This window comes from Nelumbo lutea, chromosome 7, assembly GCF_056320005.1.
Source record: "Nelumbo lutea isolate HS-2025 chromosome 7, American lotus-T2T, whole genome shotgun sequence".
In the NCBI taxonomy this organism is placed as follows: Eukaryota; Viridiplantae; Streptophyta; class Magnoliopsida; order Proteales; family Nelumbonaceae; genus Nelumbo; species Nelumbo lutea.
In genome coordinates, this window is record NC_142690.1 from 23,273,324 (window position 1) to 23,293,146 (window position 19,823).

Sequence of the window (19,823 nt, forward strand, 5' to 3'; positions counted from 1 at the left end):
ATTTAGAACTGACGAAAAATGAAATTAATTTTCAGTTTACCAAAAATCAATAGTTCAAATTTTGGGCCAAACATGTTAACCTTTCACAGATAAATAATAAAAGTTAATAAAATATAAAAATACATAAATTTTGTGAAAAAAAACACTTAGGCACATATATAATATCATATATTTATCATATTATACAAAATGTAAGTGTGACATATTAGAATTATTTTTACACACAAAAATACAAAAGAGTTACAAAAAAAAATTAAACACATCTATAATTCTATATTTACACCATTATTAAAAATATGAATTTGTGAAACTTTTTTTTGACTAAATACTCATTTTTGAATTTAGTCCATATTCAATTATGAATTAAATTATAAATTAAAATACTACTTTTCACCCTATTCAATTCCCTCTATTTAAACTTTTCATTTTTTTATAAATGAGCAAAAATATACACAAAAAAGATTAAACATTACAAAGAGAATAATCTAACCAATCTAGTAGGCATATCAATGATATTTGAATCTTCACAATTCAATTCGATTATCACATATTTGAATGAAATGCTTATATAATCAGATTTGGATTTTCAATCCACATCCAATTAATAATAAAAAATAAAAAATTTATAAAATTTAAAAAAAAAATTGTATTACTATCATTATTATCATCTAGAATTAGCATGTATAAAACACATGCACACTTACTAATAGTTAAAAAAATGTGTTAAGACGATTAGTGAGAAGTGGGATTTGATAAGTTGAATGGCATAATTAATGAACATTTGAACTTTGAATTTCAAAAAATATGATTTGTGTCATTCAATAGTCAATAAAAATCGATACATAGATACCAACCAATGCATATGAGCATGGAAGGAAGGAATGGGAGAATACTGAAAAAAATATGCTACAATGAACAAACACCGACAAGATCTTTCAATATCTTAGATTAATTTTCCTTTTTTTTCTAGTTTCTAGAATTGAGCTAGGACATCTCTAACTACAAAATATCAATATGTACGAGTCTTAGATTATTATTATTATTATTATTTAAGTTTCAAGAATTGATGCAAAGACATTTCTAAGAATAAAGTTTCAAGAGTTGAGTCAGTACATCTCGAAGAAAGGGCATTGGCCTTCAAAAGTGGCCAAAACTCGAGTATTTAGTGTATGGGTGGGTTCAAATGCCAATACCTATCGTACGATATGCATCGCTGCATATCAATGCTTTGAAGTTTGAACCTTGCCTTTCATAAGGCTTCTTCCATTGTTTCCACTACTTGAGAAAAAACCAAGCTGGAGAATGAAGAGGAGGAAAAAAATGATAAAAAGAAAAGAAAATTTAGAACATCCTTAGTTTCCTTCTCTTTCCTTTATTGTTTGTTCTCCTTTCTTTTTTGTCTCGTCTTTTTCAAGCCTTCAAGGGGGGAAAAAGACTTGACATATGAGGGAAAAAATGTGAAATTGGTTTTTGAAAATGGTCAAAGGAAAATAGAATGTGACAAGAAAAATACGAGGAAAGCGAACGTAAAGTTCATCTATTAACACAAATGTTGAAACAGCATAGTGAAGCTCCCCTGTACAAATATGAGTGCCAGAAAGTTGGAGGGGCTCTTTCTTACCTCCTGAGAGGCTTATAAAGGACAACGGTAACATACTTAGACTGGAACCTGTGGGTCAATCCAAGAGCAACCAGAGACTGAGAAGCCCAACCTTTCTCTATGAAAAGGTGGTTGAGGACGACGTGCTGAGGCTTCGTTGGAGCTTCTGGTGGGTTCTGCATTCCAAGGACTGTCAGATGTAGCTGTGGTGGAACAACCACTGGCTCCTTGGCAAAGTCTTCATCCACCAGAAACTGCTGACTGTAGCTGGAGTCTGGTGATGGTGGGGCCTCAAACTCTACAATGCTTTCTGGATTTTCTGGCACATAGTCCTGCAAGAAAGAGAAGATCGTTTTTTTTAGTCAGTAATAGCTGAAATTTTATTAATATATAAAGAATATATACAACTGCCAAGCACCCCAAAATCGGCCAAGCCAATTCAGACCCACTCATTTACACTGTATCACATCAACAAGAGCGGAAGCCCAGTCAACAGCCATAGAGAGGGAAGAAAGAACAGCTGGCCAATGGTTTTCATGATGCCAAGGTGTGGCTAGGCGGCAGGGGTGTTATGTTGCTTAGTTGCCTTTGTGGGGCCGCCTAGGCAATGGGTTCTTTTTCCAAAAAAATAAAAAACCTTAAATCCTAGGATAATTCTCTATGTTCCATATAAACCTACAATCAATAATCTTTATAAAAAAAGTATGTATTCCATATTAAAATATAGAAATCAACATAGAAAAGAAAAAGAAAGAAAAATTTTCAGAAAATGTAGGGGATAACCCCTTAATTTAGTGTAATAATGTCTATCTTATTATTATAATCTCAAAATATAAAGAACATAAAATAGCTAGATGTGCAGTTTAAGTGAGGGGCCCTCCATGGGTGTCCTGTCACCAAACATCACTTAGTGGTGATTTCTTTTTAGTGTTGATAAGGAAACTTGAATGACCCTCAGTTTATGATGGTTCCCTTGCCTTTTGGATTCCAAGTTGTTTAGGAATTTTATATTGGCAGATTAGTGACAAGTTGAAAGTCAGGAATAGAAAAATTCGAAAAAATATTTTTTTTTAAGAAAATGAAACTCCATAGGCCTGTAGTTCTTCTCATGATTGCTACAAGGTAACTTTCACATTTTCAAAAAATAGTTGAGTTAATTGACGTTATATGTAGATCTGCCAAAACATATGGATTCTGGAAGCCATAAGGTCTTTTGCAGTTAATAGGAGCCAAAATAAAATACCCAGCAAACCCTTGCCATTCTCAGAACGGCAATTTTTTTTTTTTTGAAAAATGTCAGTTTTTTATAGTGAACAATTCAAAATATCCAGATTGCACAAACTTATGTGGCAGGATACGGATTGAATTACTTACATTCACATCAAGAAGATTACATATGCAACCCGTATCATCAGCTACGTAAGGTAGTTCTGGAATGTATCTCCACTCGCCATCAATAATGAACTTGTACTGGTATATTCCTGATGGAAGGACCAACAGGATAGAATAATCCTTACCCGATCTTTGCAGTTTCCTCCTGCACAAAAAAGTATAGACATAGTATGTGTTGAAGATGTTTAACATGAAAGTAGTTTCTGTAGGATCTAAAACAGTGTTTAGGGGTACAACTCAAGTTGGCCTGAGTTGGAATTTTACACTGGTCTGGGCTTGGCCCTTTGGACCAGGCTCATTCAAATTTTGACAAGGGCCCACACAAGCCCGCCAAAGTTGCATTCCTACCACTGTTGCACGGATTCTCCTAAATGGACATGTCTGTGTCAGATTCCAACATTCAATGGACTCTTTAGTATATACTTCACAACATTTCCTCTTTATCTCCTAGCTTATTCGACACAAGTGGGGGTGCAAGTCGAACAGGCTGGGCTGGGTTTAAACTCAGTTTAGACCCAACCTAAGAGGCCTAAGCTCAAACCAAGCCTGAGGCCAAGCATGATCTGTTCAACCCAGGTAAAGCCTGCACTGAAATTTGATGCACTCAGGTTGGGCTCGGGCCAGGGCCAGGGCCAGGCTCAGGTTGGTCAATCAGCTCACACTAAAATTTGATATAAATGTATGCATGTATGCATATATGTATTGTTTACCCAAAAAAAATTGTGTGTGTGTGTGCATATAAATGTTTGTCTATACATGCATATATGCATGTAGGTAGTTGGACAGGGTTTGGGCTACCGAAGGGCCAGCCCGGGTCCAGCTTGAAAAATAAAAAGCCTTGAACTTTTGGGTCCAGGCCCAGCCCAAGGACCAAAAATCCAAGCCCAGCTAATGTATAATTGCAGGCTGGGTAAGTCTAGGTTTGGGATGGGGCATGGGCCCGTACAAGATGCAACATTTTAAACCCCCTTTTGCACGTATATAATGTTAGAATTCAAAAAACATAAAATATTTTAATCATATATACTTTTTCACAGACATGTCTGTGAGTCCATATTCGACATATGTTGGATTCAGACTCCCATGTCCATGTCAATGCAACAATGATCTCAACTGCAGAAGACATCTCCTCAACTTTCACTAAGCAAGATCATTAAGGGGGGCAAAAAGAGAAACTTCAGCATACCTTGATGTCCAGTTGTCCCAAGATCCTTCCACAGAAACATCATTACCACCATAATTCCATGTGATCATTATGGGAATTCCTTGCTCAGGAGGATCTTGCTCATCAGGAGATTCATTCAGCCACATTTGATTGAAAACAGGTGGGGCATCAGCTCTCTGCAGAGGGGCTACAGGAATCTGTAAAAGCACATAAGCAGGTCAGTCTATCCATTCACAAGATATCAATCAGATTTCATGTCAATATTCAAGATCAATAATCTCTATCCCCACATTTATATAGCAATACCTAAATTCCAAACACCTAGACTAATTGAAACCCCAGAAAATACAAAACAGCTAGGAAATCATCTTATTTAATCATTAAAAAAAAGGTAAGTACAACAAAATCAACTCATAAATAAATTAAACAGAACCTTGGTTCTTGTTGACGAAGAAGAGGAAGGCAGTGGTGAGGGGAGTTCGCCGGAGAGGGAGAAGATGAATGGGGAGAGAGGGGAAGACCTGCAGCCCATAATGCGGATGGACCAGGCTCAGTCCCGTCGTATCACACGGGTGAATCCGGAAGATGATCCTTCTCTTGCCAACCGTCGGATGGAGTCTTCAGATTCAGCTGATAGCAAAGGAAAGCTTCAAATTTCAAATAAAGATCAAAACTGGGCGAGTGTCTCAGAAAACTGGTTAAAAGAAACCTTGATGGAATGTCTCCAGGAACTGGAGTTGCTGCCAGCTGGAGATTCTCTTTAATCGAAAAGGCCGACAGGTGGTGGGGTGTTGGCAAAGGATGGAGATAGAGGAGGTGTAGCTTTGGAAAAACAAATCTCGCTGAGAGTTCAAATAGGGGAAAATTCTGCGCAGGACCAACATATTACTGTTTGGCCCCATCCAGATTTGGTTCTGACCAAGAGAACACAGGTCAAAAATGGATCCTCTTCCCCCTCTGACCTGAACTGGCTCCAAATTGGTGCTCAACCATCAATAGAAGGTAGTAGAAGCCCTACTCAACGTTCAGACAGAAGAGGCACGGCTGAACAGAGAACACAGGCATCGGGGCTACGTTCATAAGGGCAAGATCAGTCGATGAAGACTCCTCCAGCATCGTGTGGCAGTGGAGATGGTACTCTAATCCTGGCGACTGTTCCTGCTCCAGAGGTGCTGCTGGCAGAAATAACTCCACTAGCAGTGATAAGAGATCAGGAAACTCAAGTTCCAGGGGCGATGCATGGCCCACAAGATGATGAAAACAAGGTACATCTTTTGGAGTGGGGGGGAGGAGAAATTGGTTTGGAGTTGACGGAAGGTCAAGAGGGCAGAAGGGTTGTTAGTGGGAAAGAGGGAGGCAAAGGAAAAGGGGTGGAAGCCAACTCGGCGTGGGCGAATTCTAAGATCTTGGGATTGGGAAAGTTCTTGGGGGTGTCAATTGTGGGCATGGAGGAAGAAATGATGAGTTATTTAGAAAAGATAGAATGGCGATGGTTAGAGGAAAAGGGTAAACTGAATGCAAAAAAAAAAAGTGGAAATGGGGGAAAAACATGGAAATTATGAGGTTGGTCTGAGGCTTGAATGATAAGGCAGGTAAGGGGGAGAGGGGGGAAGAAGGGTTAATGCTAGGGTGAGGGGGGCTTCTTGTCTCTCTATTTATGGATTTAAAAATTATTTCATGGAATGTGAGGGGGTTGAGGTCAGGCAAGAGAAGGATGGTGATTTGTGATTTTCTCAAAAGGTGGAAGTCAGATGTGGTGTTCTTCCAATAAACTAAACTGGACTCAGTGGAGGCTGAAATAATTAGGAGTATTTGGGGTGACGGTCAAGTGAGATGGGTAAGCTAGCGAGGGGAAGTGATGGGAGTATCCTTACTCTCTGGGACAGATCAAAGGTGTAATCTTGTTTCTTCTCGAGTTGGTGATTTCTCAGTCTCGGTAATCTTGGAGTTTGAGGGAGGCTGTCAAGGGTAGTTTACTAATGTATACGGTCCAACGAATAGTGTGGAGAGGGAGAGTTTATGGGAGGACCTTGCTGAAGCTAGAGGGGCACACTCCATTCCTTGGGTTATAGGTGGGGACTTTAATGTGGTTAGATTCTAGGAGGAAAGGAAGGGAGGGAATCGGTGTACAAGGGATATGAGAAGATTTGCAGATTTTGTGAATTGTTTTGACCTTATCGACCTTCCTCTATTGGGGGCTCAGTTTACCTGAACCAATAACCAAGGGTCCCCAGTGTTGGTTAAGCTAGGTGGTGTTCGGAACCACTTAAATCGGTCCCGTCCATGGGATTTGGTTGCGTTCGACTGGGTGTGGACAGGACCTGTCCTATCCACACCCCAATATAGCATGGACAAGTCCTGTCCACATCCCAATTTCTCATCCATGGTAAAACCTTGTGGTTGGGGACCGTCCATACTTGATTTTTGATCCCCTACTTCACACTTTCCCTGAAAGGCTACCCTATTGTCTATTTCACATTTTAATATTTTTATCAATAAAATATTAATTATTTTACTTAATTTTTATTTTTTTAATTTTAATGTTTTATCAATAAAATTATATTTAAAATATTTAAAATATATTTTTTAAATTTTTAACTATTTTACTATTGTTTTTATAAAAAAAATTAATATTTATTGGTTGATATTAATTCATTGATGCATTTTTTCAATATATTTATCATATAAAATGTAAAAATTAGATATTTATGATTAACTATGTAGATCAAGGTTTTCGAACCGCCGTTGACCTGGACGGCTGTACTATTCAGCTTGGGAACCGTCCAGGCAAGCGGATCCATTTTACCCCAACCCAGTTTCTGGTTAAAAACCGTTGAAAAAATCAACCCGTTGACCCGAGCGGTCAAACCATCAACTCGTTCAACGATTTTTTACCATTTATTTTTAATTTTTTTAATTTGTTTGTTTGAACGGGCCCGTCCATTCGAATCGGACGGTCGGACCATCAACCTGGAAACCGGTGGCCATAACGGTTCCATTTCCGGGTCATTTTTTAAAATGTTGGTGTAGATCATTCATAAAATGTACATGAGATACATGGAATCAAAAAAGTGTGGTGTGGACTGGTCCACACCACACTACAAAACGCCACTGTGGGTGTGGACTGGTCCAGTCCACACAGTTTGTCCACAGTTTAGAACAGTTGTGGACTGTGGTGTGGTGTGGATTGGTCCCTACCACTTCTCATCCACACTACAGAACACCCCCCCTTAGATAGGTTTCTTATATCTCTGGAATGGGAGAATGCATTTAACCTTTCAAAACAAGTGGCCCTCCCAAGACCAATTTCGGACCATTCTCCTATTCAGTTGGTATGTGGTAAACAAGGTAAAATAATAAATCCCTTTCAAGATGGAAAATATGTGGTTTGAAGAGGTAGAGCTGGTTCCCCTTTTGAGCTCCAAATGGACTGATCTTCAGCTAGAGGGCACCAAGTTCTTTCAAATTTGCAAAAAATATCAAATTAGTTAAGGAGACCCTGAAATCTTGGAGGTTGGAGTTCTGTGGGGCATCAGAATCAAAGAAAAAAAGGTGTCTTGAAGTGATTAAAGATTTGGACTTGGCTGAGGAATACAGACCTCTAATAGAGGAAGAAAGGAAGAGAAGGTTGGAAGCAAAAATGACCATTGACAATTTGGCTTTTAAGGACAAATTAGAATGGATGCAAAGGGCCAAGGTCAAATGGCTTAAGGAGGGGGACAGGAATTCTAGTTTTTTTCTATAAGATGGCAAGTGCAAGAAATAGATTCAATCGGCTCGAGAGATTGGAATTTGAGGACCAAGTGGGAGAGAATGGAGCTGAGATGAAATTTATTGCCATCAAATATTTCTCAGAGTTGCTTAAGGAAAATTGGGCTAGAAGACCTTTCCCAGATGGTCTTGGTTTTAGGAAGACTTCTGAATCGCAGCAAAGAGACTTGGAAGCCTCCCCCCCACCCCTCAGAGGCTGTAATTTGGCAAGTAATTAAGAATATGAAAGTTGATAAATCCCCAGGGCCGGATGGTCTCACTAGTCTTTTTTTATAAGAAGTGTTGGGAGGTGGTGAAAGAGGATCTGATGAAAGATTGAAAGTGTTTCAAGATTTCCATCAAACTGCAGCCCAGGAAAAAAGCCTAAATTCCACTTTCATTTCCTTAATTCCTAAGGTGGAAGGGGCCACTGACATCAAAGATTTCAGACCCATCAATTTGCTGAATAGTTTCTATAAAATTCTGGCAAAGGTTCTAGCAGAAAGATTGAAAATAATTCTGAGTATTGTGATTGCAAAGAATCATTTTGCATTTGTGCTGGGTAGACAGATGCTAGGCAGTGTTCTGATGGAAAAATGAGCTGATAGACTCAATGAAAAGGGAGGGTATTTCAGGGATGGTTTGCAAACTGGATTTGGAGAAGGCCTATGACCATGTCAACTGGAAATGCTTAGATTTTGTTTTGGAGAAGATGAACTTTGGACAGAAATGGAGGAACTGAATCAAAGTACGTGTTTCTTCCCCCAAATTTGCAGTTCTAGTAAATGGAGAACTAGCTGACTTCTTTAAAAGATCTAGAGGTCTCAGGCAAGGGGACACCCTTTCCCCTCTTCTGTTTATTTGTATAATGGAGATAGTCTTTATTTGTTAACTGAGTTGGTGAAGGGTTTGTGGAAGGGATTTGAGTCAGCTCCAGGAGGAGAAAAAGTTCAATTGCTTCAGTTTGCAAGATAACACCTTGTGTTTTATTGATGCGGATCTAGATCAACTGGAGGTCTTGCTTGGGGTGCTGAGTTGGTTTGAAGTGGTGACAAGCTTGAGAGTAAATTGGGCCAAGAGTAGAGTAATTCCAGTGGGGAAGATAGAGAATCTTGAAACTCTATCAGAAACTCTTGCATGTCAGATTGGTTTTTTGCCGACAATGTACCTAGGCCTCCCCTTGGGGCTAAGTGTTCTTCCTCCCTAATATGGGACCTGGTGGTGCAAAGATTAGAAAAGAAATTGGCTTCCTGGAATGCACTTTAATTGGGTAAGAAGGTCAGCAAATGGAATGGCTGACACTTTAGCTAAGCAAGGAGTTACTAGGGAGGCTTTGTTTTGGGCCTGTTTGTAATTTTTTTATTTTCTTTTTCCATCCTTTTTGTGGGTGGTAAGCCTGTAATCTTTTTAATTATCTAATGAAAGTTACCATTTCCTATCAAAAAAAAAAAAAGGCTTCCTGGAAAGATTTGTTAACTGAGTTGGTGAAGAGGGTTTGTGGAAGGGATTTGAGTCAGCTCCAGGAGGAGAAAAAGTTCAATTAGTTCAGTTTGCAGATAACACCTTGTGTTTTATTGATGCAGATCTAGATCAACTGGAGGTCTTGCTTGGGGTGCTGAGTTGGTTTGAAGTGGTGACAGGCTTGAGAATAAATTGGGCCAAGAGTAGAGTAATTCCAGTGGAGAAGATAGAGAATCTTGAAACTCTATCAGAAGCTCTTGCATGTTAGATTGGTTTTTCGCCAACAATGTACCTAGGCCTCCCCTTGGGGGCTAAGTGTTCCTCCTCCCTAATATGGGAACCTGTGGTGGAAAGATTAGAAAAGAAATTGGCTTCCTGGAAAGCCAAATATCTTTCCTTGGGGGGTAGAATTACTCTCCTAAAAAGTTCTCTTTCTAATCTTCCCTCCTACTTCCTCTCCTTCTTCCCAATACCCACTAAAGTGGCTCATAAATTAGAAACTGTAGAGGGATTTCCTTTGGATAGGTTGGAAGGAGAAAAAGAAAATCCATCTGGTCAGTTGAAAACGGGTTTGTACTCCAAAGGAAAAAGGTGGTTTGGGTGAGAAGCCTGAAAACTGTTAACAAAGCTTTAATGGGCAAATGGATTTAGAGGTTTGCTAGAGAAAGAGTTAGTTGGTTGCTGCTCCCTGGAATGCCATCCATGACATTCTTCCTTTGTTTCTTCCCTACATAAGGTATCACTTGGCTTTGGGTCAGAAAATTAGATTCTGGGAGGACATTTGGATCGGCGATGCCCCCCTTTCTAAGGTTTTCCCTTCCCTCTTTGCTCTTTCTAGTCTAAAAGGAAAACCTATTTGTGAATTTATCAGTACATCCTGGACAAAATTTCACAGAAAAACCACTTGGGTTTACAGGCAAAGGATTAGGGAAGTTGAAATGATAACAAGGGAACTAAGTGTTACTTTTAAATGGGTGAGAAGAACTGCAAATGCCATGGCAGATACTTTAGCTAAACAGGGGGCAAACAGGCAGCACTTATTTTGGGCTAAATTGTAAGGTTGATTTTGGGGGATTGCAACTCTGGTTGTATTTGTTTACTCCTATGAGTGTGGGTAAACTACCCACAAATTTGTAAGCTCAAATTTCACACTGTGATTAATAAAACTTACCTTGGCTGATAAATAAATAAATATATATATATATATATATATATATATATATATATATATATATATATCCTCTTCCCTTTTAAACCTGAGTTGAAATTTGGGTCTTACTAGAAATCTGAGAGAATCTGAAATTTCAGTATCTTTACTTTGGTTAACTTGTTGAATTCAATGGTCTTAGGGGATAGTGGGTCAGATTCTAGAGCGCGGGTACTTAGTCAGGCAGGGTCCTTCTCTTGCAAGTCCTTTTTGAATTCTCTTGTTGCTACCTCCTCCTCTCTTTCTTTCCCTGCCAAGAAGACTTGGTTTCAGCCCTTCCCTCCTAAAGTCAGTGCTTTCTGTTGGGAGTGTTCCATGGCACCATTAATACCTGTGATCTGCTTCAGAGGAAAAGACCAAATTGGTGGTTGTCCCCAAACTGGTGCTCCTTATGTAAGCTGCATGGTGAGACTATATTCATCTTTTAATCTCCTGTCCTTTTGCTAACTATATTTGGGAGTGGTTTTCCTCTCTGTTTGGCTGCACTTGGACTCCCCCTAATAATCTGGAAGGCTTCTTTAGTTCTCACTAGAGCAGCAGTAGCTTGGACAATTTGGGAAAAAAGAAACCTAAGATTTTTTTATGACAAGGAAAGAAGAAAAGAAACTGTGATTGAAGTGATAACTTTAAGGGTGTCACATTGGGTGAAAACCTTAAAGCTGTTTGCTGATTTTAGGATATAAGATTTCTTAAGATCATGGGGAACAATTGCTAACACTGCATCCGGAAGAGATCTAGTGCATGAGGTCTGGTCTCCTCCAGCTACTGGGTGGAAGAAATTAAATTTTGATGGTAGCTGTTTGGGAAATCGTGGTCCATTGGGTATTGGTGGGGTAATAAGGGAAGAGAATGAAAATATTTTGATCAAGTTCTCACTTCTCAGGTCCTGTTCAGCATGATGTGGTGAGATCAGAGTTGATGGCAGCAGTGTATGGAGTAGGAAAAGCTAAAGAAATGGGGATTCACAGACTGATTATAATTGAAGGAGATTCAAAAATTGTTATGAATTGGATGAAGAAGGGTGAAGGAGTAATATGGAAGCTAAGGATTGAGCACAGGTGCTTCAAGCATAAATCTAGAGACATGTTGATCAAAATAAGGTGGATTAGGAGATCAGCTAACAGCATGGCTGATGGTCTAGCTAAACAAGGGGTTCAAACACAATCTATGTTCTGGACTGTTTTGTAATTAGTGGGATAAATTATTTTGGGCTTCTTGTTTCTGCCCACGACTTCTTGTTGTATACTTGTATATGCTTTTTTAATCTAATGAATCAATTTTTGTGTTGCTGATAAAAAATACTTATTATAATAGTATAATTTTTTAAAATAATGAAATTAATATATTTAAAAGTTTTTTATCTTTTAGGTATGATAATTTGCCACATTTTTAGAGGAAATTCAATGTTCTTAATAAAGAGACTTGCTATTGTTTCAAATAATATGTATGCTGAATGGTATATAAAACTAGGGAACTAGAAACAAGTTAATTATTTATATAAAATTTTTACCGTCTAGCTGCCGCCTAGGCACCCCACCTAGGCAACTAAGCGGCCTAATGTTGCCCCACCTGGGCATCACCTAGCTACATAGGCAACAGAATAAAGGAAAAAAATATATAAATTCTAGATTATTTTATAATTGTAAATAACAATTAGAATGCATGTGAAAAAATAGCAATAATCTTTACTACTAACACCCATTTTCCTCTCAAAACATAGCAAATCAGTGTATCTAAAAGACAATAGCACTCTTAATCAATTAATTCCAATATTTCGAAACCAACATATCATAAGTATTTAATAGATCAATTGCATGTCAAAAAATTATTAGTAACTAAAGAAGGCTACAATTTTATACTAATAAAGAAATAACAGAGTAACAGAAAGGGAAAAAGAACAAGGGCAGCAATAGAGCAACAGTGAATCACGCAAATGGCAATGAAGACAAATGCACATTTATCCATTTGATACCATGTCGTACACATACTACCACACAATGAGAAAAAAAGTAGCTAAGAAAAGGGGGAAAAAGTCATATCCTATTGCATCTTTCCCACAATTAGCATGCCCAAGATTTTTCCAAAAGTTGTTTTCAATCCCTTAGACTTCAATCACAAGGAACTGAATAATCCTGTTTCAATATCCAAATTATAGAATCCCAGCCACCATAAAACTTGAAAATGCCAAAAGCATATAGTTTCCATCTTTTAGAATGCATTTCTTAGATGAACTTGAAATGGTATTTGCATGAATTTTACTAATAAGGTGAACTAACACTGCCAAGACGTATCAAAGCCAAATATTTCATCAAACTCCAGTGTGACGTTTCTAGATTTCCTTTTCATTTTTCCCTCATCAAGCAACCCATGTTGTAAAAGGCACACCGAGCTGAAGGTGATGCTCCTTTTGTGGGTTATGTCTCACATAGCTTGTTGGTCTTTTTCGATGGATTAATGCATCAAGTTTTCTTTTCCCTTTCCCAATAATTGGCACCTCACTTCGTTCAGGTGCACACCTCACCTTGTGCCTTATGTCTCAAGCTCTTCGAACTCCTTGTGCTTCAGTTGTGCTTCTTACACTGCACGGAACTTCCCCTTCTCCAGTTAACAAGTTGTATGTGGAAAATAGGCAGAAATACAAACAAGACAATTACATACTGCATTATTATTGGTGTTCAAGTACCATGCAATAATGGAAAAAGCTTCTTATTATTAAATATTATTGGTTTGCCTTTATCTGATATATATACATTGAAGTTCTCATGTTCTATGGATTCTAACAATACTTCACACATAATGCATCACCAACCAACAAGTGAGAAATTGAAGATCCTAACAAGTATTGACTCATCAAGCCTAAAATTACAGGAAAATGAATCAAATCCACCAACCCCTCAACCATAAATTAACAGAACACATCAGTTCCAAGACCACAGTAGCCTAGCCACACATCAACTGATTAAAATAACCAATTTATCTATCAATCACATAAATTGAAATCCATAAACAGAACCAATGAAAAACGGAGAAAAAAAAGTCAAGAATACATCAAATCCTACAATAATCAAAGGCGGAAATGGAGAGATTACCTGGGGAGCAAACATAAGCGGAGATCGAGACCGACCAGGGCTTTGGGGCGGTGAGTTCCCCATCGAATCCAACGAATTCACACGCACCGGGCGGTCAGAGTTGGCTGGGAAATCACTGCGAAAGCCCGTTTCCCCATCAGATCGTACCGACGGATCGTCGCCGCCATTCTCCCCCTCTTCTCTCCCATTTGCATTCCCCATCTCTCAGAAGCTTCTCACAGATCTACAAATCAGAACTGCGGGAAGAGAAGACCTAGACAAAAAAATAACGCTGGACGAGTGTTCAGAAAGTGCCACCAATCGCTGTCCTTATTTACGAATTTTGACACTGAAGAACTGTTCTACAGAGTACAAGCGGGAAGAAGAAAACAGAGGAAGGTGGTCAGGTGGTGGCGATGGCCAGTTCTCAGTGATGGTGGTGGTTATGTCAGGAAAACGGAAGAGGGTACACGGAAATGCCACCTCTCTTGCCTTTATTTACGGAGGTTGACACTGCAACGTGCCGGAGATCGGTTCCGGGAGGGAAGGATGGGAGCGGTTCCAAGATGGACGGCTCCTATCTTTTGCAGGGGAGAAGGGAGCAAGAGGAGAGAAGAAGACGAACTGATTTGAGGAGGGGGTTTATGAAGGCGTGGGTTTGCACGTGTTAATTGACACGTGTAGGACCAAGCGGGAACTTCATTGGGTGGGTTTGTTTTGTTTTGAGAAGCTTTTTCGGGTTGCCGAGTGGCGTTAGTTGCATGACAGGCACGTGCTGTTGGAACTCGGAACCCTTGAGGCTTTGTGGATAAGATTGTAAATTCAAATGACGCAAATGCCCCCGAATCTTATCAATCAGTAAAAAGCGCTCAAATGACGAGAATGCCCAGAATCTTTAACTCATTGACGGATCAGTCCATACTAGGATAACGATTTCTGACAATTTATGAAAACGACAGGAGAATTTTTTCTAGACGGTCCACCCCTTCTAGACCAACCGGCGGCCAGTACTGGACCGGCCTTGTGAACCAGTATTAAATGTCAAAGTTTAGCATTATAGTTAAAATACAGTTGTCCATATGAGCTGCTTTTCAAATTTTTTGTTTTTTATTTAAAGAAAATCAACTATGGGGCTATTTAAATACGCCCAAAATTGATTAATTTTTTTTATTAATAAAGTTAAAGTATCAATACTCTCAATATGTAAAATTTACGGAAATTAATTTATGTTTTGAGTATTTTGGCTTTGATATTTTATCAAATCTAATTTCACGTCATAACTCTTGATTTAAAACATTTAAAATCTAAATAATACATCAGTGGCCTTCAAAGTTGATACGATATGTCTCACATTGAGATGTCGTTGTTCTATAAAACGTGATATATCAGTGCCACATTGGAAAAAATGGTGCTCATGTTTGGAATTGTTTTTTCATAAAAAACATTACTCCAAGCCACATCTTGGATATCGAAAAGGTGTGGTTTGGAACAATACCAAATTCGATATTTTCTCAGATTGGAGTTTGTTGTTGTCAATGAGGATATGATGTGGTAGTGACTAGACCTGTTCATGGGCCAGGCCGGGCCAGGCTCGGGTCGGACTTTTACTATGTATTAACAAATTTTTTTAAGGCCCAAGCCGGAGCCCCCGACCATCGAGCCTACAACTTGGGACCGAGCCCGAACCTGGGCCCGGGCCTGAAATTTAGCCTATACTATTATTATTATTAATGTTGAAGTAGCTGAATAGAGAGAGAGATTGAAATTATAAAGAAAAGAATAATATATATATATATTAAATTATAAATATATATTTTAATAAATATTATATTATTTATATATTTTATATAATATATAAAATACATATTATATATTTTATAAAACATATAATACTGAGTCGGGTCGGGTTGGGCTTTTTTGACAAATCCCGAGCCCGGCCCGAAACACAGTCGGGCTTATTGTGCTAAGCTTGAGGTCAAGCCCATGGGCCTAATTATATGACCAAGCCCGACCGGGGTGCGGGCCTGGCCGTCGGGCTACCTGGCCCATGAACAGGTCTAGCAGTGATGTGGACTTCCTATAATGGGTACCAGTGCTAAAAAAGATATGGAGCACTGGTACCAAACAAAAAGGTGTTGTTGTTCAAAGAAAAGTCTTACCTGACATCAACATTTTCAAAAAAAAAAAAACGACATTGTTTTCTCAAAAAATAGTATTGTATCTACGACATCGATGTCAAACATATACTAAATATATCACATCGATATTTTGAACCTTACTAATTAAATATATTTACTCATAAAACACGGGCATCTTTTAACATGACTCTCTCATAATTACTTGAAAAATACAGATTAATTTTGTATCGACAACATAGTATAGATTGATCAGTTTTAACGTGGTTCAATTGATCCACCGGTCGAACCAGAATGGTTTGTCATACCTCTTTATTGGACCTTGGACCGACGTGAGGTACGGCCCTGTGAAACTTCTTTTTCATCTTTGTCGTGGGAATCACTTCTTTCACTTGATTATCGTAGAAAGTACTCCTGCAGAAAGCAATAGTTATCTGGGTCATTAATGAACGCTTTGGATAACATTTTTCCAAATATTTTAAATGGAGGATGAGATTGACATGCAAGGAAAAAGGTGTCGAGCCTATCTCTACTCTTCCCTTCATTATTTCTCCCCAAAACAAACAAAGATCGACCACTGGATACCCTATTTTACTCCTCACATTATCCTGGTTTTGTTCTTTCTTTTGTTTGCAATTATATTCTAATATTGGAAACATAAGACTTTTGTCCTATTGCCACGTGGCAATCATGGTTGAATCTGAGATAATTGACTCTGAAATGTTTCAATCATTCTTTCTTTCATGTAGGGAGCCCACCGGGTGTCAAATCCATATCATTCATACGTGTATAGGGGACCGACCACTCGACCAGGACCCACTTCAAGAATCTCCCGCCAGAAGTTGTGGATCAAACCATATAGATCACCATATAATAGATCAAGAAAATGTTTCATTCCCATATGATGTTGTGACCATGAGAAACCAACCCCCCCCCCCCCAAATAGTTGGAATTAAGGCTGAGTTGAGTTGGGGTTCTGAATGAGAATATTGTCTGTCTATGCTGGAAATGGAAGGCATCTCCAACAGTATTGAATTTGGATGAATATATAGTTAAAGGGCTAGAGTAGTAAATTGGTAGCAAAGGTTGGCATCTTTTTTACCCTAAAAGCAATTGGATGGTTTGGATTTATTAGGGTTGTTCATGGGCCGGATTGGGTCGATTTATTGAGATTTTTCCAATTGATCCAACCTGGTCAGGTTACTTGAAATTGAAATCAAAATCGACCCTGTGTTAAGCAAAATCGACCTGGTCGGTTTGAGTCGGGTTGGGTCGGTTTTGGCTCTAAGTTCAACCATGGTAATAAATTGAAATTTCAAATTTTTTATTCTTGAGAGTCAAATTGTATTAGAGGTTGTACTTGAGTTGAGGGGCTAAGGGGGGCGGACTAAGTTAGAATAGAAGTTATCAAGAAAATAGAAAGTCAAATTGTATTAAAAAAAAAGAAGACTGAAATTTGTATATTTCAAGAAACCTTATAATCTAAGTAAAAAATGACACCTAATTCTAATTGTAATTAGTTGCCTATTTGGTGTAAAATACCATAGAAACTAGGATCGTTTGATTCTCTTCTTTAAACTTTTCTAAAAAAATTCATTGTCTAATTGTCTTACAATACTTGCCATTAATGTCATTCCTAAATAAAAGACTATAAATTAAGTTAGGTTGTAACTAGGATCTAGTTAAGTAGGAACTAAGTAGGTTGTAACTAGTAACTAGGAACTAACTACTAAGTCGATTCGGTTCAGGTCAATTTCGGTTTTCAAACATGAAAACCGACCCAAATCATTGGTTTATGATTTTTTACAGCCCGAAACCGACCGGTGCTGAAGAAAACCTGTTCGACTCGGGTTGGGTCGGTCCGGATTGGGTCTTCTTATGAACAGCCCTAGGATTTCTTATATTCATTTCTATTGTTGTCCTACTTGGACTATGAATATCGATTCTAATGTTTATTCATAAATGAATTGCTTTACTATTGGGGGAGGAGTAAACCCTATATATATACATCTTTAGAATTGTTTTGTATATAAATTAAGATAGGGAAATTATAGCAATTAGTGTGGAGGGAGAAGCTATGTATTTTGTGGAGAGGGTGTTGTTATTTTGCTTTGATTGTAATTCATTGGTGATCTGCATTATGTTCTATGGGCTAAATGGGGATCTAATCATCACCATCCTTTGATGCTTGATATCAATATTTTGGTTGAGTCTAGACTGAAACCTTTTCAAGTTCTATCAAATTATTGGTTGTTGGATGATAGGTGTATAGATATTTTTAGAGATGGATGGGGATATCAAATTAAGGGGTATATACAGGATTCAGGATCAATCTCAAATTGAATAGAATAAAGAAAGACTTGAAAGTTGGAATTGGACATTGATGATGGAATTGTGAATTTGAGTGGATTTGTAACAAATAGAAAATTCTAAAAGAATTCAAAAGAATGTGTGGAAGCAGAACCTAAGAAGGGGAGAAACTTTTAAATGTCTAGGAGTCTTTTTTGAGGCAAAAATGGAGACAACCTTGGTTAAATGAAAGAGATGGAAATACAATTTCTTTTCAGCTGTCTTATGTGACTAGACAAAGAAGAAATATGATTGAATACGTCAAGAATGAGGAGGGTGCTTAAGTTAGCCGTCATGAGAAAATTTCTAATATTCCTGTCCAATACTTTCAAAATCTGTACTAGTCAAAAGGATGTAGTGGGCTCGAACAAGTTTCTAATTTATTTGGGATCTGCCATTTTAATGGAAGAGAATAAATAAAGTCATTAAAGATTTAGATTTAAGTGTCATTTTGTTGCTCTAATATATAATGTCTAAAAATAAAAAAAAAAAGCTCTAAAAGAAAGTACTTTGAAATTTGGTGCTTTTTGTTTTATCTAATGTTGTTTTGAAATCTGATGTTGATTTTTGAAAATGGTTACTTTGTCATTTTGTCCCCGTAGTTGATTATGAGAATGGATTTACGTTAATGATAATTATCATTATTAATAATAAAATATTAAAATTTTCATAAAATTTATATAAAACAATAACATAAAAAATTATAAAATATTAATAAAATAGCATAAAAATAATAATTAATCATAATGAAATAATGAAATATTATTAATATTAATATCATATTATTTTAAAACTAAAATATGTAAATATTATCTTTTTCCAATAATATTATTTAGTATAATGAATTATAATATAACATGGTTAAAAAAATAATATTATTAAATTAAAATAAAATCATATAAAAACAAAATAATATTAAAACAACAATAAAGTAATAACAAAATAAGAATAAACTAATAAAATAATAAAATATGATAAATCAAATACTAAAATAATTTTATTTAATATATTCATATTATAATATTATTTTATTTTAAATTCATGTTATTATAAAAATAATACTAAAATAATATTTCAGTATTGTTTGTTTATAAAATCTTAATAAAGTATAGCAAGAGTGTTTTACCAATAATAGATGATGAACAAAATACGTGAAAGGCATTTTGAGGACAAAAAAAAAATAAAAATGTTATCAGATCTGATGTTTGAAGTCTAAAAAATAAAAATAAAAAGTATTAAAAAAATAACTTGAAGTTAAGAAATATTGTTTTTAAGACATCAAAGGTTGAGAACAGACCAAACAAAACAAGGCCTTAGTGGTATCAATGTATTTTCTTTTTAGATTTGTTTGAATTTTCCATGTTTATCTTAATTTTTCCCTATATCCATGCATATCCAAAGCATATCCTAATACATCTTTTGAAGTTGCTTTTCATACTCTTTGCATTTCCAATACCTTGTACCTTTGATATTGTAAAATGATTAAGATAAGCATGCATATTGTAGGAAAAACCACATAAATCTTAAAAATATATCAATAACACAAGGGTTTGACTATGATGCCAAAAAGACATGATACTAGAAAAACTTATAACCAATCAACCAATATCATAAAAATGGTAACCAATCAGGTGGGCTTTCATCAAAATTCATGAGGGTTTTGATTGGTCAAAGCCTTTTCGATATCATGTCTTTC

The 19,823-nt window shown here is 37.1% G+C and overlaps 1 protein-coding gene across 1 annotated transcript; it reads right to left on the bottom strand.

Annotated features, from left to right (window-relative positions):
- Window positions 1-1,510: 1,510 nt before the first annotated feature.
- On the bottom strand, window positions 1,511-14,267 carry AKINBETA1 (5'-AMP-activated protein kinase beta-2 subunit protein). The gene is made up of 4 exons (XM_088954924.1): window positions 13,665-14,267; window positions 4,179-4,354; window positions 2,975-3,137; window positions 1,511-1,932 (listed from the first exon to the last, which is right to left on the bottom strand). Exons 1-4 carry the CDS (start codon window positions 13,863-13,865, stop codon window positions 1,618-1,620), a joined length of 855 nt encoding a protein of 284 aa, XP_088811050.1. The 5' UTR covers window positions 13,866-14,267; the 3' UTR covers window positions 1,511-1,617.
- Between the last annotated feature and the right edge of the window lie 5,556 nt (window positions 14,268-19,823).